This window comes from Aotus nancymaae, unplaced genomic scaffold, assembly GCF_030222135.1.
Source record: "Aotus nancymaae isolate 86718 unplaced genomic scaffold, 86718_ANA_hifiasm-v0.15.2.pri h1tg000108l, whole genome shotgun sequence".
Classification (NCBI taxonomy): domain Eukaryota; kingdom Metazoa; phylum Chordata; class Mammalia; order Primates; family Aotidae; genus Aotus; species Aotus nancymaae.
Genome location: NW_026988523.1, coordinates 847,547 through 868,702, shown reverse-complemented (window position 1 = coordinate 868,702; position 21,156 = coordinate 847,547). Strand labels below are relative to the sequence as shown.

General features: G+C 37.7%; 1 protein-coding gene across 10 annotated transcripts in view; it reads right to left on the bottom strand.

The window, feature by feature from the left end:
* Positions 1-21,156, bottom strand: part of POU2F1 (POU class 2 homeobox 1) — a 196,423-nt gene that overhangs the window by 74,956 nt on the left and 100,311 nt on the right. For 9 of the 10 annotated variants that reach the window (XM_064370601.1, XM_064370594.1, XM_064370596.1 and 6 more), the window contains one exon: positions 15,498-15,563. In XM_064370601.1, the coding sequence (XP_064226671.1) occupies positions 15,498-15,555 (58 nt within the window). In that variant the 5' untranslated portion in view covers positions 15,556-15,563. Of the gene's footprint in view, positions 1-15,497; positions 15,564-18,700; positions 19,789-21,156 lie in introns of those variants that run through there. The other variant, XM_064370598.1, reaches the window with a different exon arrangement.

Sequence of the window (21,156 nt, the reverse complement as noted above, 5' to 3'; positions counted from 1 at the left end):
ACAGATTTGTTGCCTAGGAGAAACAGGCTATATCACGTAGCCTAGTGTGTCACAGGCTACACCATCTTGGTTTATGAAACATACTCTATGATGCTCATGCAACGGTGCATTTCTCAGTATGTATCCTTGACGCGATACACGACTATATACCCAAAAGAAATGAAAACAAGTATTCAAATGATGAATCTGTGTCCATAAATGTTCTCGGCAGCATTATTCACAAGAGCCAAAGAGAGTGGAAACAACTCAAATGTCCATCAAGAGACAAACAGATACCAACAAATTGTGGTCTATCTGTACGACAGAATACCATTCAGCCATAGAAGGAATGAGTACTGCTAATATGCTATTACATGAATGAACTTTGGAAGCATTAAGCTAAGTTAAAGAAGGCTGACACAAGAGGTCACATACTGTATGATTTCACTTACATGAAACACCTAGAATGGGTAAATTGATAGAGACAAACTATACGCTGGTGGTTGTCAGGGGCTGGGGAGAGAGGAAAATGGAGAGCAACTACTCTAGGGGTAAACTTCCCTTTGGGGGTGACTAAAGCATTTTGGAACTGGATAGAGTGGTAGCTGCACAACACTGAATATACTAAGTGCCACTGAACTGTTCATTTTAAAATAGTTAATTTCATGTTATTCATTTCATCTCAATCTAAAAAAGAAAATAATCTGCAGTTCTGGTACAAATCTGACAGTTTCTGTTCTACTGGCTTACTTCCCTATAGCAGCCAGCCTCAGCTTATAAGTGGCTGTTTATGATCTGCTATGAAATGCAGCCCTGTTGGAACTGCCTATGAAAATAAAATTAACAATTTCTTACTGAGAGATTTTGGAACATGAAGGCTATTTTTCATCACTCAGTAGTTTTTTTTTAGATAGTACTATACTACATTTTAACGTGTAATGAAAATCATATACTACTACTTCAATTAAACCTATATAATAAAGAGGAAAAGTACATTATTCACATATTTCTACTTATAAGTAAATTTAAGGCAGTGAAGGCAAAATTACCAATAGCCTAAATTTCAGACATCCTATAGTAAATAACAACAGTATCTGTGCCCATCACTACATCACCTTGATAAGCAAGGACACATTCCAAATGGAGTTCACAGAAAGTCAATAGGACATAAACAACAGCTAAAAGATCTTTTAGGAAAACTTAGCTACTGCTAATTTTTTTAGCATGTTTGTGTGGAGAGAGTTTCTTCCATCTGAGTCACCAAAAAATGGGAAGAATCTGGGATAATGGAATTCCAGAAAGAGAGTCACTTACCACAGAAAGAGAATCACAGAAAGATTCTAAGCCACTACAAAAGTAAGAAGCATCATCAAAATTCATGACATAGATCATTTATAGCAGGAGTCTTCCACCCCTGGGTCGAAGACGGCTACCTGTCTGCGGCCTGCTAGAAACAGGGCTGCATAGCAGGAGGTGAGTGGCGGGCAAGCGAGCGTTATTGCCTGAGCGCTGCCTCCTGTTGGATCAGCAGTGGCACTAGAGTCTCACAGGTGCATGAACTGTATTGCGAACTGTGTATGTGAGGGTTCTAGGTGGTGTGCTCCTTATGAAAATCTAACTAATGCCTGATGATCTGAGGTAAAACAGTTTCATCCCCAAACCATCCCCTATCCGCTGTCCATGGAAAAACTGTCTTCCACGAAACCGGTCACTGGTGTCAAAAAGGTTGGGGACTGCTGATCTATAGAATGGATGGGTATTACATATCTGCTAAAAATCTCCACAGTGATTGTACTTGATTGTAATGATTGTATTGTATATCCTTTACGTCCTAAGTAAAAGTATGTGTATTGTTTTTAAAATTGCTTTTAAACATTACCTTAGAGATGAATGCACTATCAGAGACGCATTACAAGATTTCTACAGGTGGCTGTTTGTTAAAATTGTTAAGTCTATCTGAATGAAAAGCTCAGTTAAAACAGATTTTCATCAACAGTATTCTTTTTTTTTTTTAATCCAGGGTCTCACTCTGTCACCCAGGCTGGAGTGCAGTGGTGTGATCATGCTTCACTGCAGCCTTGACCTCCTAGACTCAAGCGATCCTCCTTATCTTAGCCTCCCAAGTAGCTGGGACCACAGACATGTGCCACTATGCCTAGTTCATTTTTATAAGGTTTTTTTTTTTTTTGAGAGATGAGGGTCTCAGTATGTTGCCCATGCTAGTCTTGAACTCCTGGGCTCAAGGAATCCTCATGCCTCAGTGTCCCAAAGTGTTGGGATTACAGGTGTTAGCCACTGTGCCAGGCTCTTAACTTTATTCTTAATTGTAGAAAAATAGATGTCTTATGACTTACCAGCTGTTCAGACTGTCTTTTTCAAATAACTTAAATTTTGAACATAAATAACACAATGAATGCTCCTTACCTTCTGAGTTTATCTGATGTCAGCATTTCTAGCTTAGATTATGACAACTTTGCTACAAATCCTGCTTATATTGTTTATTTTAATCCTAGACTTTATTGCATTCTATTCCCAGTTTTGTTTTCCTTGTATCACAATGAAATCCCTGACTGTTCCTAATCCTCTCTAGACTGCTTTCTTACATTCCCTTCAACTTAAAAACTTAACTATCTGAATCTGTCTTTACCTCTTTCGATATCCCATTTCTCACCTAAAAAACAAAACAAAACAAAAGGAATCTTTAAGCCACTTCAGCCACCAGTTGCTCTGAAACCCAATACCTCCTCTCCTCAAAAACTGATCCCTGACTTATCTGTTCTTTCTTATTTATCTATTTAAGTTCAGGGATACATGGGTAGAACGTGCAGGTTTGTTACACAGGTATACGTGTGCCGTGGTGGTGTGCTGCATCTATTGACCTGTCCTCTAAGTTCCCTCCCCTCGCCCCCCAACCCCCAACAGGCCCTGGTGTGTGTTATTCCCCTCCCTGTGTCCATGTGTTCTCATTGTTCAACTCCCACTTATGAGTAAGAAAATGCGGTGTTTGGTTTTCTGTTCCTGTTTTAGTTTGCTGAGGATGATGGCTTCCAGCCTCATCAATGTCCCTGCAAAGGACATGATCTCATTCCTTTTTATGGCTACATCATCTGTTCTTTCTTTGCCACTCCCCTCCCACACTGGCTCTTCTCCCTTAGCATCTAAACATATTCAAATTGCTTCACTAGGAGGCTCTTTTAACCTCCCCTCCCATTCTTTCTTTCTCTATCATCCTCCTCTTCCTCCTAATAGACAGCAAACACTGATGGTGCATGGACTGAGCCACATATTTACTTGCTTTCCATGTATACATCAATACTATGAGATGGATTATTATTTATCTCCATCTTACAGCTAAGAAAAACTCTGACATGAGAAAAGTAACTTCCCCAAGGTAAAATAACTAGTAAGTGAAAGGAGCAAGATATGAATCCACGTGGTTTGATTTCGGGGTCTGAGCTCTTAACCACTGTCATACACAGCCCCACATAGAGCGTCCATTAAAAGAGTTGCCTACATTCATCATTCCCTTTCCACAAGCATTCACTTTCTAACCACAGCAATTTCTTTCCAAACCACTTAACTAAAAATTCTAAAAGGCCCACAGTAAACTACTAATTGTCAAATTCAAGGGTCACATTTTAAGCCTCCCGATGGCAGGAATTGACCACATTGAATGCTAACTCCCAAGCTCACTGGTCTGATTCACATCTAATCTCCATGGTTGTTATTTCTTAGTCTACTTAAGTACTGTCCAATATACCTTTCCGTGATAATGGAAATGTTCTATTATATGTACTGGCCAATATGGTAGCCACTAACTACATGTGGCTACTGAACACTAGAAATGTGGTTAGTATGATTGAGGAATTGAATTTTTAATTAAACTTAAATTTAAATAGCCACATGCAGCCAGTGTCCATCCTACCAGACAATGAATGCATGGGCTCCTCTTCCTCTGCCATCCCTTTCAACACCTTAGAAGAGCTCCGTCCATGGTCCTCTTAGCTGATTGCACTTTCTTCCCAGCAGTATCTCCCTGTTAAGGACTCTCACACCTCTCCTCAGGAACCTATCTCTATCTTCAATTGCCCACATCTTCACCTGCAAGCATCACAAGGCACCCCAAGTGCAACATTTTCAGAAGTGAAATGTTTCATGGCCTCACTGTCAAATCTGCTCCCCAACGGTGCAGTTACTCAGAGAATGGTACCACATCTCTCCCAGCCCCAAGCCAAATACAAGTATTCATTTTAAATTAGTCCCTTTCCTTCCTTCCTTCTTCTTTTTTTTTTTAATACTCCCTCTCAATCTCTTCTCCTCTTCCCTTCAATGGCTCATTAAATTTGACCCCTAGTTTCTATTGCCACTGCTCTAGGCCAGTATGTATGTAACGGATCTAATTGAAAGAATAATGGAGTCTAGTTTTTGGCTTCCAGCAAGATGTAAAGTATAACATGGCTGGAAAATTCTTTTATACCAAAAATTCTTTAATATCTGCTAGGGAAATAATGAAAAAAGTAATATAACATAAAACTGAGCTGCTCTCTAAGGGAGATGGGAGAAAATTATAGACAATCTCTAATAATCTGTGCCTAAAGCAGCCTTTTAGAAACAAATCCTCTCTTCAGTGTTCTGAACTTCTACTAGTAATGAACAAAAATGGATACTACCTTTAAAATTCTAAATTTGTTACTCGGTTATCTCACGGCAAAAAGATAAATTGCTCAGTCATTTAACAAAAGTATAATCTTAATTCAGATGTCACTTCCTATTCTCACAGCTTCAGTAATTACAGCACCCCTCTCTCCCTTGACCCCCACCCCTGACCTAAAATTTTAAAATCCCCATGTGCACCAGTGGGCAAAGCCAGAGCAAGTTTCTCAATATGTACTGATCAGAATCTCGTAGAAAGCATATCCTGTAAATGACATCTGTCAAACCAAACACTAGAAGGAGGTCTACAGGTGTTTGATATTTGCTTCTAAACCACCAAGATCCTTCACTGAGCTCCTGAGGCTCTCTGGAAATGTCCCAGCCACTTTCAATAACCCACTATTTAAAAATTCACTATGAAGGTACCCCCCCCAAAAATTAGCATTTCTACTCACAGGCTTATAAGAGCAGCTTGGCCAGTGCAGAACGTAGTCTACACAATAAAATATGTAATAAATTTTAAAATAATAAAAGCAGTAAGAATATTAAAAAATGGCCTCTGGATAAATGTGAGTTCAAAAGGAAAAGAGTCCTTAAGTGTCTGAAATTTGCAAATGCTCCATTCTGGTTTAACAAAAACTATATTTGAGGCCTGTTTCGAGGCTTCTCTGGAAAACACTGGTATTTTACCTGGAAATTATTTCCAAAACTAGTGCGGGTTCAAGGCATCAAGTTGTTAAATTACTATGTAGTATAGCAAGTATATTCACTGGTACTCTGGTCTTTCAGGATCCTTTCTCTTCATCTCGGAAAAAATGACATCTGATCATACCCTTTTATGAATATAACGTCCTAATACCAGCCCTAACACTAGTAAAATCCCACAGAACTAATACCATCACTGGTTACTAGGAACTTTGGGCAACAATATTTTTGGAATACTACCCATAAATGTATATTAGGTTACATTAATACATTTCTTCGGACTTTTCATTTGCCTGAAATATTGTGATAGTATCCTGGGGGAAAAATCATTTTGCTATGAATAGTAGATAGGGAAATACTGGGTAAAAGAGGGTGGTTCCCCAGCAAAAGCCCCAACCTCAAGCCTGGAAACCCACGGTCCTAAATGGGAACAGGCATCCCTGTTTTCGTGCCCCAAAGTTCCTTTTTGGCCTGACATGCCCCGCTATCGTGTCCCCATATAACCCCAGACTCCCAGGATCCAGAGGACGTGAACAGAAGAGCAGAAGAATGGCAGAATGGTGTGGCAGAGAGAAGAGAAGGAATGTCCAAATGTTGAGAGGAGTTCGGCTGAGGGCGACAGAAGATCTCGGCCGCTGGACAGCCAAACTCCAGGGGAAGATCATCTTCCCATTCCATCCCCCTTCCAGCTCCCCATCCATCCTGCTAAAAGCCACCTCCACCACTCAACAAACCCCCGAATTAATCCTTCGAGTCATGTGTGACCTGAGTCTTCCTGGATGCTGTGCAAGGACTTGGGTACCAAAAGGGTCACTGAGCTAACACTCAAGCTGTCTGCGGATGGCAAGGCTCAAAGAGCGCACTGAAACATGTGCTCACTTGGCCTTCAGTAGTTGCAGACACCCACCCCTAGACACTGTCATTTGGCTGGAGCCCAAAAAGTGGTCACCCAGCTCCTGTACCTGCCAGTCTAAGTGCTTCCCTTTCCATAAGAGGTTTGAGCATATGGCAGCCAAACATATGAGCCACTCCCTGTCACACGTCCTGCGAGGGGGTCAGGGAACTCTCTTGTTTCAATTTGAATGAAAAAAGCAAGTGAAAAAGGACAGAACAGGGAAGCCTTGGATCTATCACAATTCAGATGAAAAAAGACGGTTAATTGACTGACTGTAAATTCATTATAACAGATGAGTCAGTTGCTTTAAAAGAAAACAGTTTTTTATATTTCAAAACAAATATCAGGAAATCTTAAATATATTAACATTTATATTAAAATGTAATATTTAAATATCTATCCTTTTTATCTTCGTTATAAAAAAAATTACAATAAGCCAACAGTAAGTTTTCAAAGATAATAATAAGCAAAAGGTAATGGCAACGGCTGCAATAAAGTCTGAAGAACTGGAATACTGTCTAATTCTGTGAATGACTAAAGATAAAGGATCTAGAAATCAGATGACATAATGGAAAGCTTCTGAAGGAATTAGAGACATTCAGGACAGATTTCTTCCCCCATCTCAGCTTTGACTGTTTCTTCATGCTGAACATAAATTGCCTAGCATCATCGCAATTTAAAGCCTACCCAGCCTGTAAGATACAGTTTCAGCTCGACCTTCTCCAAAGCCTTCTCTGATCCTCCCAGCTAGAAACACTTTTTCCCCACACTGAATTTTCATGGATTCACATATACTTCTCAAGAATCTTCTCAATTTCTGTTTTATTATGTTTTCATATGTTTTCTCTATAAGATAAATTTATTGCGAACAAAATAAATTTTTGTATCTTATTCAACTTCAGTGGTGTTACTGAATATAGTACTGTATCTTGCCCATTGGAGACAAAAAGAAACAACAGGCCAGGAACAGTGGCTCACGCCTGTAGTCCCAACACTTTGGGAGGCCGAGGTGGATCACTTGAGGCCAGTAATTCAGATCAGGCTGGCCAACATGGTGAAACCCAGTCTCTATTAAAAACACAAATTAGCTGGGCATGGTGACACATACCTATAATCTCGGCTATTTGGGAAGCTGAGGCAGGAGACTTGCATGAACCCAGGAGCCTAAGGTTGCAGTGAGCTGAGATCATGCTACTATACTCCAGCCTGGGCAACAGAGTAAGACGCTATCTCAAAAAAAAAAGGAAGTAACATAGCTCAAAGGGTAAAAGAATGGTTCTGGGCTGGGCTCACATCTCTAATCCCATCATTTTGGGAGGCCAAGGCAGGCAGATCATCTGACGTTGGGAGTTCAAGGCCAGCCTGACCAACATGGAGAAACCTCATCTCTACTTAAAAAATACAAAATTAGTTGGGCATGGTGGTGCATGCCTATAATCCCAGCTACTCAGGAGGCTGAGGCAGGAGAATCAGTTGAACCTGAGAGGCAGAGGTTGCGGTGAGCCAAGATTGCGCCATTGCACTCCCACTTGGACAAGAGCGAAACTCCATCTCAAAAAAAAAAAAAAAAAAAGAATGGTTCTACTCCCATTTATAGCTATCTGGGTGACCTTCATCAAGTGTAAACATCTCTGAGCCTCAATTCCCTTATCTATAAAAAGAGAAAAACAATGTTTCATGAGTTTTTTTGTAAGAATTAAAACAGATAATCTATAGAAAATGTTTAAATCATCCAGTAAATACTTAATAAATGCTAGCCACTATCATCACATTCTAGTACAAATTATAACAAACTATTCTATAAAAAATTACTACTTTATAATAAATCAATTTGTAATAAATTGTTGAATGGGAAAGACTTAAAATGTGACAATGACTTCCGGAAGAGCTTTACTTTCTTAAAAGATGAGGAACTCAACTCCTATGGGCAAAGTTCAAAAGAGTATAGAAAACCGCGTTGTATAACCAGAGAACAGGTAACAGAAAGTACTGTGTTGTGTATCAGTGCGTGAACCCAGGCACAGGGTAGATAACCACGTGTCAGGAGTACTGATGAAAGAGGTCTGCCCTTTGCATTAAAAGTGAGCAAAACTTTAATATTTGTCCAATATTCCTTTTCCCCCCAATATTTCTTTGTATCAAAATAGTTGTTTTAGTTTTTCCTACCAAACCTTGTAAAACTTTAAACAACTTCTTCACTTTTCCATCTATCATCTAAAATAGAGCTGATCAGGTTTAATTTAGGAGAAAATCCTGTGGTAAGCAGAACAACAGCCCATCAAAGATGGGCCTAATAATCATCCTAATCCCTGGAAGCCGTGAATTTGTTACCTTACACGGCAAGAGGAATTTTGCAAATCCGATGAAGTTCAGGATAATAAGTGTACTTTAAACAAAAGATGGGGACAGGAGAGTCAGAGAAGGAAATATGACGATGGAAGCAGGGTTGAGGGGAGGAGGGGGACAGGAAAGGGAGGGAGGGAAACAGACTTGATGATGCTATACATCTGGCTTTGAAGATGGAGGAAGGGGCCACAAGCCAAGGAGTGCAAGTGGCCTCTAGAAGCTGGGAAAGAGAAGGAAATGGACTTTCCATAGGGCCTCGAGAAAAATTAAAGCACTTACAACACTCTGATTTTAGGACTCTGACCTCCCAAACAGTATGATAGTAAGTTTGTGTTTTGTTTTACCCAGCAGTTCTACTCCTAAGTATTTATCCCAAAGAATTGAAAACTGGGACTCAAACAGATACTTGTACACCAAAGTTCACTGCAACATTATTCGTAACAGCCAAACAGCAAAAACAATCCAGCTATCCATTAACAGATAAATGTATAAACAAAATGTAGTATATACATACAATGGAATATTATATAAAAAATAGAGTTCTGATACATGCTACAACATGGAAGGACCTTGAAAACAAAGAATAGTTACCAAAGGTTGAGCAGAGGGAGGAATGGGGAAATACCACTTTTCCCAAGGGAAGCATCCTTGTGCAAACAACCATGCTATAAAAAATATTACCACTCCCTTCTGTCTCTTTCCTTTTTGGTGACAGGATATTATTTTGGCAAAATAATCCAGAGTCCCATTTTCTTCATTCCTGAGCTTGGACTGCTGATCTAGCCTATGGAAAGGTAATACAGCTGAACCTTGAACAATGGAGTTAAGGGTGTCGACCCCACAAACAGTTGAAAATCTGCATGTAACATCTGACTCCCACAAAACTCAAGTACTAATAACCCACTGTTGACCAGAAGCCGTACTGATAACATAAACAGTTGACTAAAACCTATTTGTATGTTATATGTATTACATACTATATTCTTACAATAAAGTAAGCTAAAGAAAATCTTAAGTGAGAGAAAAATATATTTTCTACTCGTCAAGTGGAAGTGGATCATCACAAAGATCTTCATCCTTGTCTTCATGCTGAGTAGGCTGAGCGGGAGGACCAGAAGGGGTCTTGCTGACTCAGAAATGGCAGAAGACAAAAAGCTGGAAGAGGAGGCAGGAGAGGGAGGCACACTTGGTGTAACTTGATGAAAATATATTGTAATTTCTGACTGTTTTGCTTTTTCATTTGTCTAAAAAATGTTTCTATATGCTACCAATCCTTCTTCCACCATGTGCTTTAGGTTTCAGTGCCCACATCATAAAAGGGTCCATGCTCTAAAAAGCAAAACGCAATCTTTAATAGGATATAGATAGGGCTGTCCAGATCATAAACCCGATTGTATCTGCACAGAACAGTACTGTTAGTCTATTCCTTCCTGCCTTAAATCTTGGTGCTCATGTCTTTCCTTACTATTAAGTGTCCTCTGTAGCATTTTTTCCCTTTCAGAGTAGGGCACTTTTGTCTGCATTAAAAACGTGTTCAGGCAGATATCCTTTCTCTTCAATGATTTTTCTTCTTTCTTCTTATCTTTTTTTTTTTTGGTAAAGATGGGGTCCAGCTTTGGTGCCCAGGCTGATCTCAAACTCTCGGGCTTAGTGGATTCTCCTACCTTGGCCTACCAAAGCACTGAGATTACAGGTGTGAGCCATCACAGATGGACTTCAGTGATTTTCTTCACGGCATTTGAGAACTTGAGATCTGCTGACACTTGGTTGGAAGAAGCTGCTTCTCCCATTATCCTAACATTTTGAAAGCCAAACACCTTTCTAAAATTATCAAACCATCCTTTGCTGGCATTAAATTATCCAGCTTTAGATCCTTCGCCTGCCCTTTAAGTTGTCATACAATGACTGTGCTTCCTCTCAAATCACATTAGATTCTAAAGGTATGTCTTTCTTATAGCAATCCTGCACCCATGTAAAAGCTGCATTTTTCTTTTGTCTTTTTTGAGACAGGGTCTCACTCTGTCACCCAGACTGCAGTGCAGTGGTGTGATCTCGGCTCATGATAGCCTTGGCTTCCTAAGCTCAGGTGATTCTTCCAGCTCATCCCCCCAAGCAGCTGGGACTACAGGTGTGCGCCACCACACCTGGCTAGTTTTTTATATTTTTAATAGAGACAGGTTTCACCACGTTGCCCATGCTGGTCTGGAACTCCTGGGCTCAAGCAATCTGCCCGCCTTGGCCTCCCAAAGTGCTGGGATTACAGGCGTGAGCCATTGCGCCAGAGATAAAAAAGTATTTCGCAAAAAGTTCAAGCTTTTCATGTCTGCTGGTGTAGCTGCAGCGATAGCTTCATGCATTTCCTCTTCTTTTTTTTTTTATTTAATAATGGTCCTTACACTTAATTTACTTACTTTGAAACAGAGGGCAACTGCAACTGCAGACCTGAATCTATGGTACAATTCAAATTGTTCCTGTAAGGTCCTGTAAGTGCTTTGGGAAGCACTTCAGCATTACCAGTGGAACTTTGTACAGGTCTTATGGTATTACTCAAGGCTTAGGTTATTGCACTAAACAGGATGAAAAATACTCAAGAACAAAGAGAGATCACTTCTTACTGCAATACACAATTTATTTGATGAATGTTCACTGTGATGTGATTAGGGTCACACAGCATTCTAAATAGATACTCACAATACTTGAGATCACCGCAATAGCAACAAGAGGTGGCTACAAAATTATTACAGTAGTACAGTAGGTACTGCAGTTAATTTTATGCAACTACAATTTAATACTGTGTTGTTTACATTTGTTTATATTTCTCTAGACTGAAGGGTGCCATGTATGCAGTCTGAGTGTTTGTGTGCATAAGTTTTGAAACATTTTAAGTTTTTATAATTTTAATAGATGTGGATATTTCATGGTAATAAATGATAAAACAGAATAGCATCTACATATATTTATGCATTCATTACATACCTTTTAAATTTTTTCAGTATTTCTAAATATTTCTCAATATTTCACAGTTCATCTGTTTTTCCAAACTGTTGAAAATCTCAAAAAAAAAAAAATCCACTGGGCGCGGTGGCTCACGCCTGTAATCCCAGCACTTTGTGAGGCCAAGGCGGGCAGATCACGAGGTCAAGAGATCGAGACCATCCTGGCCAACATGGTGAAACCCTGTCTCTACTAAAAAAATACAAAAATTAGCTGGGTATGGTGGCGCGTGCCTGTAATCCCAGCAACTAGGGAGGCTGAGGCAGGAGAATTGTTTGAACCCGGGAGGCAGAGGTTGCAGTAAGCTGAGATCGCACCACTGCACTCTAGCCTGGCGCCTGGTAACAGAGCGAGACTCTTATCTCAAAAAAAAAAAAGAATCCAATATATTTAATGAAAAATATCTGCATATAAGTGAACCCATGCAGCTCAAATTCATGTTATTTAAGGATCAACTGTATAACTATGTTGGCTGGATATGCTAACACATTTATTTTCTTTGAGCCTGACCCTTAATAGGCTTATCAATCCTTTTTATAAATCTACTTAACCTTATAAGAGTATTTTAACAATAAAGTATATATAATAAAGTGGCCAGCCACACACCTACAAGTAAGAATTCAAAAAATAGTAGCTGCTGCCATTATTATTACTATATCCCTGCCTTCTTCTCAGGCGACCACCTCAACTACTTTAATGAGAAAAATGAGGCAATCTGATGTGAATCAATGCTCAGTTTTGCTTCTCCCTTCCACTTCAATTTTCTCTGTCATTGTCTATCATTTGCTGCTTCTCCCTAGTTTTAGAGAAATGGGGTAGTCTTTTTTCATTTTCAGAGTCAACCCTTCATTCTGTACTTCTGATCCTAGCCCTTCACCCCTATCTTGGTTCAATTAACTGTATTTCCTTCTCCACTCTCCTGCTCCCCGATGGGTCTTTGCACCTGACCTATAAACATACTCAAATTGCCTCACAGAAACAAACACCTGCTTAACACCACTATGGCACGTTTTAATACCTACCATAATCTATCCAGAATCAGTTACCTATTTATCAGTATTATCTCTTAATGAATTGTTAACTCCTTAAAGACTGAGGGCTATTTCACCTATTTTCACTGTATATTCTAGTAAGACCGATTATAGTACTTTACACGCAGAACAGGCACTTACTGAATACATTTTTTAAAAACCTAAACGATAGATTTTCTGCGAACATATAAGGGCTATTTTGACAAACAGTGCATCATTTGATTTTGCTTCTCAAATCACTGACAGAAGAAAGACAAAGAATTAACATATCAACACAATCTTAAAATAATTTTACAATATCATTCTCCTTAAAGTCTCACAAATCAAAATTATTACAATTGTATACATTTCAGGAAAAAATGATCTATACAAATGTATTCTGAATCCAGAAACTGTGAGGCTTTAGTTTTATTATAATGCTAAGGGTTCTTTCCTTTAAACATTTTACTTGTTTTTCATAAACCACCAAAAAATAATAGTTAACTAACAAACAATTCAAGAGTCTGAAGGCTCATTTGTTGTATGCTTAAATAAAAACAAATTTGTAAGCATATAATTATCTAAATAAACTGTAATTTTATATCTAATGTATCAAACATGGTTAAGCAAATATGCCAAGTCTATGACAGGAACCAGTCTGCCACACATTCCATACTAAAAAGTGGCAAGAAATTCACAAGACTGTTTCAAAAAGTACTCCAGTTAAAACTTATATTGGTCTGGACATATACAAAATGTTGCTTAAATTTTCAGTTTTATTTTATTGCACTTCCTGGGGAAACTCACATGCAGGCTGCATATCCTAAACCTGCCTTTATTTCCTGGCTGGTTTTGTGCCTCAATTTCCTATTCTTTGAAATAATGGTATCTAACTTGTCAAAAGAATTTAACTTGAAATCAGGTGATGTACACAGTGCATTAGGAAAAAACATGTCGCAGAGGTTTTATTAAGTGTTGTAGTTACAGGCCGGGCGCGGTGGCTCACGCCTGTAATCCCAGCACTTTGGGAGGCCAAGGCGAGCAGATCACCTAAGGTCAGGAGTTCAAGACCAGCCTTGCCAACATGATGAATCCCCGTCTCTACTAAAAATACAAAAAATTAGCTGGGCGTGGTGGTAGGCTCCTATAATCCCAGCTACTTGGGAGGCTGAGGCAGGAGAATTGCTTGAACCCAGGAGGTGGGAGGTTGCAGTAAGCTGAGATTGCTCCCATTGCACTCCAGCCTGGGTAAGAAGAGCGAAACTCCATCTCAAAAAAAAAAAAAAAAAAAGTGTCGTAGTTGCTCAATAAATGGTAACTGCTGAAACTGCTATTACAGTAGTAGCATTAAAATTAAATACAGGGATTTCCATGGAGTCTGATGTTATGGGTATTTTCAGTGTTTTCCAATCATTCTGCTTCTCTTTTCTTAGAAAAAAAAAAGTATGTTTCTTCTTTGAAGCTGTTCTTCAGGCACAGGTGTCTGGCCCACCACCCCACCCCCTAATCTCTTAAGGGGATGTGCTGCCCTATTTCTCCCTGTAAACATTTCCCACACCTAAGCTAGGTGGCTGAAGCACCAGCACTGGAATAGGAACCAGTGCTACACAAGAAAGAAAGATGGAGTCCAAACAGGGGACAGAGAAATAACAAAGAGGAGACTGTGTCTGACAGTTCAGACGGAATACAATGCTGCCCGTCCCCTTCTCAAGAAATACTACAGGAGTCTTCTTGGCTAGCCTCCGTAAGAGTACTATGAAGTGTGTTAAACAAAACAGGGGTGAACAGGGAAGCCCCACAGCTCAGTTTCGTATAAAGAGGTAGGTACAGTTTAGAGATTAACATAAGCATCTCCACGTATAGGACAGTTTACAGCAAAAGACATATAGGCAGGAAACTGCTATATTAGTTCAACTCAGCCATTTACCATAGATTAAGAAGGACTTTCATTATTACCATCACTCATAGTTGAGCATTTTTAAAATCGTAAGTCAAAAGGAATCCCTCTCTGCAAGTGAAAAACCTAGTTTTTAGAAACAAGTACTTTCTGTGGATCCTTGCCCATAATTGTCTCTTTATTTGGTTTATTATTTTGATTTATGCCTTTACCAGAAACCAGGGAAGTCCTTGTATCATCTCTGGCAAATGAGAAAGATACATAATCTTACATCTTCTAAGCAATATACTGACTCAAGAGTATGAGCTGTGGAGACAGACCATCCTTTATGGATTTGCCTTTCTCTCATGGGGCCTCAGTATTCTCATTTATATGATAATTTTCTTCTGATAAAAGGTTTAATGAAGTATAACTTTTAAAAATTACCAAATAAAAGAATGTATTAAAAATGTGTATCTGTTTATAACTACTTACTGATACTATAATAACTTTTAATATAATTTCTATCAAATGTAGGGCAGATAAAATTTACTATTTGGATTAACATCTGTAAGAAAAATAACATTTTACTGAATGGTTACTGTGTAGCTGGCATTTTCCTTAACATGTCACATATATTATCTCCTTTAATACTCAAAATGACCTGAAATATATTATCCTCATTTTGTAATTGAATAAATTAAGTCTCAAAAAGATTGGGGAAATTGCCTAAAGTCACATAGCTAGTAAGTGGTAAATCCATAATTCATACCCAAAACTATCTGACCCAAAGCACAATTTTCCTAACTGCTGCATAGTTTCTCTGATAGACAGAAGCAAAACAACAAGGCTATCTGCAGAAGAAAGTTAGATAAGCTTAAACAAACCTAATCCCTCCCAGTTCCTAAAGGACTGAATCATATTTGACAACTCAATACTGAAACTGGTCTGTATCTGCCAAATAGGAGTCCTAGTTAGGTGGAAAGTTTCTTTGTGCTCTATTAGAGTTAATTAAAAAGCTAGATTAGAAAACTGTTACCTGTGTTGCCATCTCCACTCTCCATAGATGGTTTACTGGTTTCTGACGGATTGTTCATTCTTGAGTCTGCAATAAATCAGAGGTGAATAAGGTTTTTAAAAAACTGGGTATGGAGACGGGATTGAGGAGTCAAAATTGTGGCAGAAAAAAAGGGTTAACTAATGTAATAATCATATAGTTCAAGGAGACCCAGTGTATACATGTCAGGCTAAAACGTTAGAAATTGTAATAAAAGGTTATCTGGGAAAAATTCAAAATTGCCCAGACCCCGAAGGGATTCACAAATAAACTGTCTTTTTAAAGAATTTTGACATTCTTGAAAGAAAGACAGCAGAACTGTAATCTGAAAAAAATTAGAAAGTCTGATATGTAAAAGGAATAAATGCTTTGTAATGTGAAATATAAAATATATTAAAGAAGTAAAACTGGAGAGAAGGGAAGCACCTCACAAAATAAAATGTTATTCCCAAATAAAGTATCTTTCTCAGTATGCAATGATATTCATTCATTATAACCAAAACAATCCACTGGTAATCTTGGTAATAGATGGGACACTTAACCTATGAACTAAAAGAAAACAACGTATAAGATAAATTATCTCCAAATTTACACCCCTCCCCAACCAAACTAAACAAGTTAAAGTGAGAACATATGAAATTCATAGCTCAACTACAAACCAGTACAAGAAGTTGTACCATAAGGCATAACAGATATAGTTATTAATTTCAAAACTGAACTACAAACACACCCACTTAAAAGTAATACTACCTCAATATCCTAAATGAAACTGCTACTATGAGTTTATCATTTCTGGGTTATCTATTTTTTTATTTCCATAGTTTAAAGTTTTCATCAAGCAATATTAGGTATCCCAGAAAATACATTAAGAGAAGAGACAACAACTCTGCTTTCCTTCTAACTCTTTGAAAGGGTAAGAAATGGAACATATAGGAATATATCTGTTATTCTACTACTGTAGACTCAGACTTAGAATATTTATAATCAAACAAATTTACTGTCAAATAAGTTCAGCCTTTCCCCCCATTAACTTATTTAGTGGTTAAATAAGTTAAAACATTTAACTACAGTTACTAACAGAGAACAAATGTTTAAACTATATTGTGTTTTTGACCAAAGGGCACATTTGGTCATACACTAGGAAATCAAAACAATCACTAGATAGAATTCTCAACCATGTTCTTCACAATCGAATTATCCCCATGGATAACAGATGAGAAAAAAACATCAGGAGTCTTTCTTTTATAAATTTCATTTACAACAAGATGTTTAATAGCTTTTCTAATACAGTAAGTTTCTGTAACTGATGCTTGTCTTATGGGCTTAGGTAGTTCTGTCACAACTTTGGTTTGGTTTTCTAATGTTCAAAGGGTTCAAATTCGTATGTTTGTGGTTGTAAATGAGGGCAGTTCTACAACTTGCTTCTCCTCACTGTCCAGAGAAATCTAGATGTCATCTGAAAGCATACTAAGATTTGAAAGGAAAAGGTGTATAACTTAGTGAAAATGAGCTTTTGAATGACAACCAAAATCTTACGACAGTCAACAGAGATCACAACAAATGTAATAGCATATACCATTAACATACACACTGCTCAATGCCTCCTCTAAATGAATTTTAATGGAAAGTAGAAAAAAATGATGAATCAGTTAACATTAATAAAAGGAGTAACAGTTTTCTCACCTATATGGGCACCAAAGAAATAAAGCAGCATAATTCTTAACAAGTCATGAGCCCCACCTTGTACAATTCGTATTCCAATTTTCCCATCTAAAATTTAAAGATTATGTCACAGGGATTTTAAGTGAATCTTCTCAGAATCTTCTACTTAATTGTCAAGAGCTTCAAAAGCATTAAACAAAATTATCTCACATACATACAAAAATAAAACATTACTTCACATACACACAAAAATAGAGTTGCACAACAATGGGAAGACTGTTTAAATAATGTTTACTATTAAGTGAAAGTAAGAGATATAATTTCTAATTCTAAAATGAAATGTTAGAATCTTCCAAAGGTATTTTTCTTTCCTTTTTTAAATTCCCAACTAAGTAAATGTCAAAGAGTAAATACAAGATTTAATCCCTGACATAAATTTGTTGTTTGTGTCCTTCACCCTTTACATAGTGGCTTTTACTGTGCTGGGCGGATACTGCTACCCTGGGTTTAGGCCATGCCTTCCACACAAGAATTCAAACATTTTCAATATGAAGGTGACAGGAGCAGCCTCAATTTTCAAGTGTGGAAAATGGCAATATATATAAAAAAAGTCATTTGCAAAAGTTTTAAATGTAAGATATCCAAGTCCTAGAGTTCACATCATTTAATTTTCCAGGTGACTAGAGTAACTTAAAAAAGTCTCAATAATTCTGCATACAAACAGACAGAACTCCACACAAAATATGACCACCGTTAGCCACCGAATATCTAAAAACTAAAGTGCCTTGATTTCTTTGAAATCTCTGTCACCAAAGATGGTTTAAATATATTTAAGTTGGCATCTTCCCTCTCCAAAAGGCTTGCTGCTCTATGGAGAAAACTCTAAAACGAGGTTTTCCAACATTCAAAATTGCAGTTATCTACAGTATATACTTGATTTAAAAAAATAAGAGAGACTAATCCTAGCAAAAATTTGAAAACAGTTAATAGTTTCTAAAATCTGGAAATTGATCAACAGATCTACTGAAGCAACCATTACAATTACCCTCTTTATTAACATTTATGAAAACTATTCTGCACTGTGACTCAACTTTATTTTTCATAGAGCATTTTGTTTTTTGTATAAGACATTCTCATTAGGTATGAAAAACATTTTTATTAATATGTATGCATTATCTATTACAGTTATGCCTTGTTTCAGATTTAAGACGTCTTTATAACTACATGAAATGTTCTCAATAGGAATTTCCAAAAAGCAAAAATGTTCATTCAAGCTGAACTCTAAATTCACTGTATTTACTAATAATACCCTCTGAACCAGAAGAGCTAGTCACAGGGAGGGACCTACTGCAAATTCAAGTAAGCTTGTGCTTTGCAAATGCTTTCCTCCTTCCCAGCTCAGTCCAACTCTCTCCCTCCCCCCACACAGGCTGCATATGCGATTAAGCATTTATGCATAGTCAACCCCACACATGTTATTTCCATATTAAAGCTTCTAAGAGAAGAACTGTGCTGGTACCCACCTAGAACATAGTCACTGCAGTCCAGCATTGCTGTGAAATCTTCTAGAGGAGCAGAGAGTCCAAACAAGGAAGAAACAGGTAGCGATTTGGGGTGGGGAAAGAAGGTACTACTATTTCTAACAAATCTACACTATGTTCTTAAGAGAAAAGGGGGGTAGTGGGTAGGGTGGAAAGTGGATTAAGGGGAAAAGCAAAATACAACTTCTGTTACACCATAGCAATCTTCAACTGAATAAGGAAACTTCAGTTGCTCAGAGGAGTTTTAGTCTCTCCTACCAGCTAGGACTGACATTGTCAAGGCAACTGAAGCATGAAAAAGTTCCTCTTTTTGTAATAAAATAGAAACAAAGATTGCAGCTGGCAGTTTCCATAATGAAGCTTAATCAGTATGCGCGTGATTAGGGCCTTATGCAAATCTCTTCTCGTTAGCACAGCAGCCAGCACTTCGAAGTCCATGAACAATTCATTTACAGAATATACTGAAAGCACTCCCTGCATAATTTAAATCATTGCATAAATATTTATCAGTCCATTTGCATATTAATTGGCAGTGCATGAAGGGAAAAATTATCTCCTGAGTGCCAGCATAATAATTAGGAGGATAAAATGAGACTTCTTCCAATGGCCTGGCTTCTTGGACCTAACTGAAGATAGTACCGGGGGAGAAGGGAGGTACAGGAGACAGCGTTCTGTTAAAATGCCACTGAAATGACACGTACAAATTAGAAACAACTCTACAGACTTAAGCACCTTTAATCTTATTCCTGCTGGCAACAATGACTTCAGTAATAAGAGGATTTGCAGAAAGCTTTCTACACAACCCAAATAATCCCACGGAAACAATTGGCAAGGTAGAAGCAGAACACAAGGCTGTCAAGATGGTGCTAGTCTACTGATAGGGAATTTTCCAATTCTTAACACACTTCTGTCAAGAGAACGTCCCACTTTAAGACACGGCAACAGTAAACCCAAGAGCAGTGCAAAGTGTATAAAGTGTCTTAAAGGGTATAGAAATTCATTATCTACAAATCTTTTTATACTACCAAATTAACAGAATAGATTAGTCGAATGTGACATATTATGCAGTAACCTTCCCCCATGAAAATCTATCTCAAGTAGGAAGAACTTTGTGACTTAGAATCTCTATTGTCAAAGGGTGGGCCAGGTAAATTGTGGAATTACTTAGTATTTTCAAGTCAATTTCACTTAATGAACATACATACATATATATAATCCTTACTAAACTGTGTTTATTTAAGTTAAAGTACATTTACAAGGTAAGTCATCAACTCAAAATTGTTAAGGCATTATGACAACATTACAGCCTAATCATCATAGACAATTCAGAAGATTTAAAAACCCATGGAGTAATAAGCATTATTACCCTTTTCTTTCCTTAAATATTATTAAAATAAGGAAACTGAGGCACAGAGAACTAAAACACTTTATCCAATGTCACACTAGTAATTTGGAGTCAGGATTTATAACTAAAATTTTCTGACATCAGAATCTGTGCTCTTGGCTATTCCTATGCATTATGGATGAGTTACACATGTAGGGAATTGCTGGGAGGTGGTAAAGGAACAGACTGAATAGTTTGTTTTCAGTGCAGTGAGGAAACCAGTAAATGGTGGCAAAGGCATTGTGTTTAAAAGTCAGGTGTGTACAGATATACAGAAGAGAGCCCTAGATTTGAGGAGAGTTCTCAAAGATGTCATCCTACTAATAACTGCTTTTATTTAGAACTAGTCTTCAAGAATATCAAACGTCTGATTCTTAAAATATGTATGCACCTTTTCCCAACATTAAGGTTGAAATTAAACTCAACATGCATATAAGGAAATGAAAGACAAGGTTTTAAAAAGAGGCCTTTAAAAAGATTCCCCTGCAAGTCAGTAGAGGACCAGAAACCTGAAACTTTTGGATCAGCACTCCGTATTACTAGGCTTTCTGTTTTACAGAATCACAAAATGAGTATGAGGAGAGACTGTGGGGGGAGAAACTTAACACTGCCATTTAGTACCTGTAATACCTGTTTAAGTTCCTTTCCTCTTTGAGTCTTAATTTTCTCATCTATAAAATGATGATTATATCCCTTTCATGAGGTTATTGTGAGGTAAATGTTTTCATACTTCTCAAATAAGAGTGTGGACTGGAGGAGTGTGATGCAGTTGTGCCAGGGCAGACATCAAGTCGCTGGATAAACATGGTCCATCTTTTGAAAGCATCAATATAATTTAATATTTCACACTACTTTGTATTAAAATAATATATCATAGAAGAGAATACAAATTTCAAAGGAGTTTTCAAGGTAGAATATGTGTCTTAAGTGTCTTAAAGTGGGATTATACAAATTCTCCTTGGTGAGAAAAGATGAAAAGCAATGGTGAATGTGACTAGATTATAGTAGATATCAATAAATGTTTATCTCCCTCCCCTTCTGCCTTTACGAAATT